At 44.2% G+C, this 8994-nt stretch overlaps 1 protein-coding gene across 17 annotated transcripts in view; it reads right to left on the reverse strand.

The window, feature by feature from the left end:
- DENND1A (DENN domain containing 1A) overlaps positions 1 to 8511 on the reverse strand; it is a 490265-nt gene extending 481754 nt beyond the window's left edge. For 14 of the 17 annotated variants that reach the window (XR_004626573.1, XM_034664475.1, XM_034664470.1 and 11 more), the window contains exon 1: positions 8218 to 8348. Coding sequence is in view for 13 of the 17 variants with exons in the window: in XM_034664475.1 (XP_034520366.1) it covers positions 8218 to 8234 (17 nt within the window). In the remaining 4 variants the exon portion in view is untranslated. Of the gene's footprint in view, positions 1 to 8217 lie in introns of all 17 variants that reach the window. The other 3 variants (XM_034664472.1, XM_034664473.1, XM_034664471.1) reach the window with 3 other exon arrangements.
- Between the last annotated feature and the right edge of the window lie 483 nt (positions 8512 to 8994).

Genomic DNA, 8994 nt, shown 5'->3' on the forward strand with positions numbered 1-8994 from the left:
CTAGAAGTGAACAGTACTATCAGCTAAACAAAGATAAATATAAATGGTGTAAATCTTATGTAGAACTGAATAAAATTTTCGAATATTGTTTGAGGAGAGGCATAAAATGTTAAATACTATTGTTCTAATTATTCGCATATTTATCTTATCTAAGTGGACTTTAAGCTGCTTTCCTCCCAGCCAGTAAAAGAAATAGTGCTTTGCATATATGAGGCTCACAGTCCTCCAAATATATTCAGTAAAATATACAACACATCATTCCTAACATACTCACGGAGAGGAAGCAAATACTTTGTCTATGGCTTAACAACAAAAAAAAAAAAACAGTATTAAATGGAACACCTGCTTTGACATTAACTCCAGGGGGTTCAGATAAGTGTGCCCATCCTCTCCAAGCAATATTAATGATAGCTGCCATTTACTCAACAATCATTTCTCTGCTGAAGGTGAGATACAAGATCTCTTCTAATCCTCACAACGATCCTACAGGTCAATTTATTAGCTTCCTTCTACAAATTTAAAAAAAAAAAAAAAACTGAGGCTGAGAAACTTTGGACTCGGATGGGGACTGCATGTGTCTCTGACGCCCACATCCCCCAGCTCCTCTCACACCCTGGAGCACAAGAACTGTTTGCTTGGAGTCAAACAGCATCTTTCTCTAGATTGGTTTCCTTCCTCCTATTTATTCAAACAGACTAGGCTAGATCAATGAAACATCCCTGAAACCTTTCCTGAGGCTCAAATGAGTTCGAAAGTTTATTTTTTCTCTCTCTAAATCTAACATGAATGGATTTCCCTTCAGCAACTTGGCTCAGCCCACTTCAAGTCTAATTCATCGAATGAAGTACACACATTCACTATGGAGCCCTTAAAGATCTCCTCCTTTCTCACTGCAGACTACAACGCCTTCTCCCAATTATAACTCTCCACTTTTCCTCAGAAAAGTAAACACGTTACATAACTGGCCCTCACCTTCCAAACACTCATTTATAATGTAACTTGCTAACCTTGGCAAGTCATATTTGATTCTCCTCTTGCCCCTTACATGTAATTTGTCACCAAGTCCTGTCAATTCTACCTAAAATCTTTCTCACATCTGTCCTTTTTCTTTGAACAACCAAAACCCCACTTCAGGCCTTGATCTTCTACAGCATAAACATAGTTTCATAAACCAATGGTCTCCAATTTTTTTCCATGCACTCCTTCCTGTCAAAAAATTTGAGCATACATCTGATACACATATATTTATAAATGATGAGAATGTCTTACTATACAAATATATAGATTCCAACACACAAAAACAAATTTTGAAGACTGATATAAAAACAAATGTAAGTTCTAACATTTTTTTCACACCCCAGTGGATCATCTTGTACAGGCCAGAGATATCACAGATCTATACTGCTGCTGCCAGAGTCATCTTCCTGAAAACCCAAATCTGATCATATTACATTCCCAACTCAAATCTTTCTGTGGCATCATGTTCCAGTGGCATCTGCTTACATCTTCAACTCCATCTCCTCTAGCCCTTATTCACACGTCCTGTATTTCTGCCATATCTGGTCTTTTACACAGTTCCCTCTGCCTACAAAGTCTTTATCTTTGACAGCCACGGATTTATACATTAACAGTATCTCTAAGAAAAAAATACACCCTAAATACTGTAACCAATTTACAAATGAACTTTGGGAATATAACCTATCTTTTTTTATAGGAAGTTAAATATTTTGACCATACCTTTTGTTACTTCCTTTATAGGGCTCCTTTTCAAGTCCTAAATACTTGCAAAGAATGGGTATGGATTCCAATAAAAGTAAAGGAGACCAACTTCGTTTTTGCTTTCTTTGGTTTATTTTTCTTCCTTGTTTATCTTTCCATTTCCCAACAGAATTCTTTTAAGCAAAAAGGATGTTGTAAATCCAGAGATTAGTTCCCTCTAGGGCCAGGAAAAAGGCTGAACCTTTGCAACCCACAATAAGGATTCTAGCTAGGAGCTTACACACAGAGGTAACAGCCTGACACACATTTTTCTACAATACTCCAGGTTTTACCTTCCCTGTTTCAACTTCCTAGCTGCTGTGCAAAGCCCTCCACATTGACTGCAAAGGCTAAGATTAGAATGATGGAGTTGCACGAATACACTGTCCAGAAAAGTCATGAAAATTCAAGTGACCGACTTTGGGCACTAATAATGGGGAGTTCAGTCTCCAGCAAGACTCTCATTCCACCACCCCAAGTCCTAGAGAAGAGGCAGTAGGTCTTAGAGAAGAGCCAGAAATGTGAAGGACATCACATTTCAACTTCTGGTCTCATCCCACAGTAGGGAAAACAGGTCAGCTCTGCTACACTACAGGCCTCCCAACAGAAGCAAGTCTGTAGTGCATTTTGGTAACGGGATCCTATGATGAGCAGTCCAAAATCAAGAGTGAAACAGAGCTATCCTAAGAAGCCAAAGCTGTTCACTGTACCAAAAAACAATTAGAAGGGGTTATCCCACTCCCAAGTCATAAAACTTCCACTGTTCTCCCTCTGGAAATGCCTCCTCCCTTAATCAAGTCTCACCTTTCTTTCAGTTCAAGTTTCAACCTCTTCTGAGAAACCTCTCTGTCTACTCCGATTTTTTGTTTTCTACACGACTCATTTGGGCCAAATCAAAACCACGATGAGATACCACTTTACACAAAGTGGTACAATTGCTTCGGAAAACAGTTTAACGGTTTCTTAAGCAGAGTTACCATATGATCCAGCAATTCCACTCCTAGGTGTATACCCAAGAGAAATGGAAAACATATGTCCACACAAAATGTTCACAGCAACATTATTCATAACAGTGAAAAAGTGGAAACCACCCAAATACCTAACAACTGATGAACAGATGAATAAAATGTGGTTTATCTATACAATGAAATATTATTCAGCAATTAAGAAGTAATGAAATATCTATATGCTATAATGAAATAAACTTTGGGACCATAATATTAAGTGAAAGACAAAGGATTATATATTGTATGATTCCATTTATATGAAATGCCCAGAATAAGTCTATAGCAACTATAAGTAGATTAGTGATTGCTCAGGGCTCAGAGGGTTTGGGGGAATGGGAAGTGAAAGCTAATAGGCACAAGGTTACTTTCTGCGGTGATGAAATGTTCTTAAATTGTATAGTAGTGATTGACCACACTTTTGTGAGTATGCTAAAAATAATTTAATTACACACTTAAAAAATAAATCTTATAGTGTGTTTATTACGTCTTAAGTTGTTTTCTAACTGCCATGGCCTACAAGCCCCTACTCAGCCCCAAGTCTGTATCTCTGACCTTACTGCAAGGTTCTGTCCCATTAGTCACTACCCAAACAGTTCCTGAAATGGGTCTAGGGTTTTCTTGCCTCGGGGCCTTTGTATATGCTCAACTCCACCTGGAATGAAAAGTCTTGCCCAGTCACTTTCAGGACTAATGATTTCTCATGCTTAAAGTCTCAGCCCAAATGTCAGCTCTGGAGTAAATCTTCCCTCACTGCTCTAAAACAGGACACCCACCCCTGCATTCTCCCTCAGCATCTCATTCCCTTTCTAGCACATCCACCTGGCTTTATGAGAATTGATCTGTTATTTTTAACCTGTTGGGTCCACCAGACTCTAAGCTCCATGAGAGTAGGAATAGAATATGTATTATTCAGCATAATTCTCAATGTCTAACACAATTCCTGGCATGTGCCTAAAAATGGTAATTAACATTTTTTTTCCTAATATGCCACGTCTTCACACATACTGCTGCTCCCTCTATTGAGACTACTGCCACCATCATCACCACTGCCCTGTGCTACCACTCTTGCCCATTTCACACCTTTACTATCTCTCCTGTCTCAGCTAAAACACCTTCTTGAAGCCTGCTTTCCTTCCTTGAGCTGTCCTGGGAAAACAATCTCTCCATTTTCTTACCTATTCAGGACTGGCTGCGTCTCCACCATAGCACTGATCGGAATGTATCATACTTGGGGGTTTTTTGGTGGGGGAGGGGGTCTGGAGGGAGTTTGTTTTGTTTTGCATTTCTGCCTCACTACTACCTTGGAAAACCTTAAAGTGAAGAAAAACCTTTTCACTGTTGTGTCCCTAGCACTTAGCCCACTACCAGGCACATGATATAGTACTACTAATCATGGCAATACCAACAATGACTAACATTTTTTCAGTGCTCAATATGTGCTTCACACCCTTAGTTCTATAGTGAGTGAGTGAATGAATAAATGGATACTCTTTTTGGTCACAAACCTCAAAGAGGTCACAGTCTGACAGGGACAGAAGACAGGTATGCTGGCTAATCCAGAATAAATACCACCACAAGGCCAAATGAGCTGCCCTGTCCTGTCCCTATGCCTTCAAATCTCAGAGTATGCTTTTCTCTGCATCCATAAATGTCAGGTTTCCTCAAACTCACTTAGAATACTTCCTTCGATTACTTACAATCCACTTCCTGCCCTTGGTGCCTGGAAACAATTTCTAGGATGTCACCACAAGCAATATTAAACTGCCAAGAGTTTCCTGCTGTATGTCTGCATTATCAGTTAAATTGCTTCATATTAACCACATTCTAGTCCACTGGGATCACTCAAACACTAAATAAGATTTAAACCTACCTGTCGAAGATTGCCAGTTTCCACTGCTCCTTTTATCCCTCTAGATAAAGGTCTGCTCAGGTTTAAAGTTCAGGAACTTTCCAGGGTGCTACCTGCATATTGGTGACCTTTTCTTTCCCTGGCCAAGTAGATGTTTGGTTTGAAGCTAGACAATGTTCATTTAAAAGATGAACATGAACTAAAAAAACACTCTTTAGAAAAAAGTAAGTAATTATCTGCATAGACCAGGGCAATTAACTTAACAACAAAAACTCTTTGTCCTCAAGAGTTCAGGTAGCAAATTGTTCTTTTAACTCTATGTACACTCAACTTGGAGCCTTAGTCAGGATCTTAATTCAGATCCTACCGTACTTCTTATATCATTCCATAAATTCTTCCTAAACAACTTTGTATGTCAGGTACCGGGTCTGACACAGGGAACTCAAGGACAAATAAGACAGTCCTGCTTTCAAGAAGTTTATCTCTAGTTTAATATGGAAGACAGTCAAGGAACTGAATTTGGTGCTAGAACAGTGATAAACACAAGGGGCCACAGAAACACACAAGGGGTACCTGGACTAGGCTGGGGAAGGAGTGCACAGATAAGGGTCACCTGTCCTAGGCTGAAGAGAAGATGCACAGATGAGAGGCACCTGGCCTAGGCTAGGGAGTGGTTGCACAGATGAGGGCAGCTGGCCAAGGCTGGGAAGGGGCTGAGGGTGCAGAACCGGTATCAGGGCAGGCTTCCCTGGGGATAGCATCTAATCTTCAGCAAATAAACTCCCATTCTCTCATATGAAAATGTGGTTAGTAGTACCTACGTCATCGGACAGTTGTGGGAATTTGATGAAATGGTTCACATAAAGCAATACCATCATGCCTGACACAGAGATTATGCTCAACCAGCCTTAGCTCGAAGTCTGATCAAGCACTAAATCTCAACACCTGTGCCTAGCAACACACCTGCTTTACTACTAATCATACAACAGACACCAGCTGTACAATTACACAGTATTGTTTTTAATCACTTTTTTTTTAATAAGAGAATGTTAAGTCCTGCTCTTCACATTAACAGTCTAATTCCTTGATCAAAACTTTCTTCATTTCATTTCTGACATTTCTGGCATAAAATATATGGTTTTTCTTAGTTTTTTGATAGAGAAGGTATGAAAGAGAACTGCTGAATTTTTAATACAGGCCCAGCAATCATGTTCATAAAGCATTTATTGCTCATTATGACTGCAACATATAGTCTTCCCCATTACACCCTCAGGGAAACTGAGGGTGAAAGAGGTAGCTTGTGCGAAGTTCCATGGTCAGTTAGACAAAAGAGCTGGAATTTGAACCAGATCTGATTCCACATCATCAGACTGACTGAGCCACATAGCATCAGAGATAAGAGGAAACACTGGCGGCCATAGTGCTCTGTTGAGGGGCCCCAGAGTGCTGTGTTCCACCCCCACCCCAACACACACACACACACACACACACACACACGACTGTCCCTACACAACAGAGCCTGCACACTTAGATGTCAACTCAGGCAGCTCAACACCTTGAGCTAATTCCAGGGTAGAACAGTTAGTGACCCAAGCTCTGTTTCCTCCAAAGACTAGGGCAGCATCTACATAGACGGTCCCTAGCCACCTGTCCATCCCCATTCCTAGCTGCGGACAAAAGTTGCTTAGACTACTAACTAAGTGTGACTAAATCACAACTATTTTTCATAACTTCTCTTCATATTCTTTCAGTCTCACCACAAGTAAAGCAAACATATTTCCCAAGCCTAAGCTTTTACCCCAGAGTAGTCTAGTTTCAAGACCAAAAAAGCTATTCTTTACACTAATTTCACACCTTAGTAAGTTCCCTCACCCAAGGGCTTAGATATAACAGTAACAGGTTCCACAAAACACACTTGAGAAATGAATGTTAACCTGCAACCTTCAAGAGCAAGACAGAGACCTGAAGTCTACTCATCTGACCTTCCACTGGTTGGATTTTCATGCTGGTTCTGACACTGACAGCCTCATGTCAGGCAAGTTTCTGAACCTCTCTGTAACAAAGGGAAGCATCCTCACAAGCGTACTCAGAAACACTTTCCAAAAGCCACGTTACAGTTGCCAAGTGCTATTGAAATTCAAGTTTACAACTCTTTCTTAGAGGCAGGAGCTAAACCTGGAGTACCTCCTTAATCCCAATGCTTTACAAACCACGTCTTTTTACCTCCCAAACCTCTTAAGCTGTTGTTTGGAGCAAACTTCTCGCTTTCTCCCCTTGTTTCCACAAAATCAAGAATGAACAGTGTGCTCATCCATCCGCCTGTTCCATTTTCATTATCAGAAGAAAACTTTTCTCGCTTCATTTAGCAGATGCCTCAGGGCTGCTGCAGCACGTATGAGGCATTTAGCGAATGGGAAGCCTAAGCCAGTCAAGGGACTACGAGGATGGGCAAGGGTCACGCTGCATGGACATCAACTGGACATGAGAGACAACATTTGAATAATTATTAGAGTTCGTCCTCAAGGCCCTTCCCTTTTCAAACTTCCCAAGCATAATTCTCAAAGTGCTGAAATAAACACATTCCTCATACTTTCTTGTAAGCAGGTTTAAAGTGTCCTATGAAAGCCGTTTAGGGAAAAGCCTATGCTGTCAACTTTGTTTTTAAGCACCCTTAAACAATTCTATTACTCATAGAGAAAAGCGAACATTTGTTAGTGATTAGAGATAAGGCATCTCAAGTTCTGGAGCTGAGGAAGGGAGAGGCCAAAAAAGGACCTGACAGGGAGGGCAGATAGAGTCCAAAGCAACACACCCAAATTGGACTGCATAAAAGTTGCACTTTCCAAAGTCAACTTCTAGGTCTAGAAGCAAGGCAACAATGTTTCAATGGGTTCTGAAGTTTGATGTATCAACAATATCCCCAGAAAACTAATCCCCCGCCGAGGACGCCAGGTGAATGAATGAGGGAATTTACCATGGTGGATTACAAAGCCTTTCCAACCATTATTTAAGATCAGATACTCAATTACGACACAGAGGCATCTTCCTTCATAGCCTTTGGCCCTTGCTGTGTGGAGACTTAACACAGATAAGAGAGGTAAAGGAGGAAAGAGAAAAGGGCCTTCCTCCTCAGGCCATCCAGACCTTAAGTCCATGAGTGGCCCCTAGGAGCACCTCAGGCGACTTTTTGTGGGGATCGCAGGCCATAAACAGATCTCTCAGGACCTGCCCAACTCTCAGGGGCGCCCCAAACACACCCATTAGGGGAGTTGCTTCCGGAGATTTCTCGCCCTCCCCCCAACAGTTTTATGAGCATTTTCAGAGGTTCTATTACCCCGGGGAGGGGGCCACCTTGTAATCTCTGCGACTCCCGCCCTCAGGCGAGGAGGGGACACCTGACCACCGGAGCCCTTCCACCCCGCACGCACCCCGCCCCCGCGCCTCCCTGGATCGCCATGGCAACCGTCCCCCTCCCCGCGTGACGCCGGCACGCGGGGCGCCCCTCAGGCCCCGGCAACAAGTCCCCCGCGCCGCCCGCGGCCTGCAGCCCTCTCCCGGCCTCGCCGCCCCACGCCCGGCCCGGCTCTGCCGGGCCGCACTCACTTGATCCTGGAGCCCATGGTCCCCCGGCCTCCTCATGGGCCCGCGGGCCCCGCTCGGCGCTGCGCTGCCCGCCCGCCCGCGGCCGACCGGCCTCCCTCCGGCGCTCTCCCCGCCCCTTCCTCCCTTCCCTCAGACTGGGCCCGCCCGCTCGAAGCTCGCTCCCTCGTCGCCGCCACCGCCGCCTCCCGGGGTTAATGTACTGGCTCCAACCCGGCGAACGCCATGGTCGCCGGGGCGCGTACCCGGCGCGCACCGCCCCCTCCGCCTCTCACACAGCCACCTCCTCCTGCCCGCGCCGCCGCCGCCGCCCGCGGGGGCTGCCGGGAAGTGTAGTCGGCTCGCGGGAGGCGGGGCCGCCTGAGGGCTGGGGAGGCGGGAGCGGCTCATCAGCCCGCGGCGCTAGCGGAGCTGGGCGGGCCGTTTCCCCGAGGCCCCCCAAAGGCTTCCACCCACCATGCTCCCATTGAAACCTCCACCTACAGTCCCCTGAATATACCCTAATCCTATAGAGACCCCCCCGAGCTCACCTGAAGAAACCTTCACCCATTCCAACATTATGAGTTCTCCCGCCCAGTGGCTTTGGCGTTGAGATAATGTCTCCCACTCAGGTCTCCGGGAAAACACAAGTTTTCCCTTTTTTAAATGCCAAACCTTCCAGTAAGTTACGTAAGGGGGGGCCACAGACCCTCTTTTCTATCACACTATCCACTTCCCCAACATGGTCCTTGATGGACCCCTTAGATCTTTAAGGAGACCTATCATACCCACAAAAACACT

Source organism: Ailuropoda melanoleuca, chromosome 7 (genome assembly GCF_002007445.2).
Source record: "Ailuropoda melanoleuca isolate Jingjing chromosome 7, ASM200744v2, whole genome shotgun sequence".
Taxonomy (NCBI): domain Eukaryota; kingdom Metazoa; phylum Chordata; class Mammalia; order Carnivora; family Ursidae; genus Ailuropoda; species Ailuropoda melanoleuca.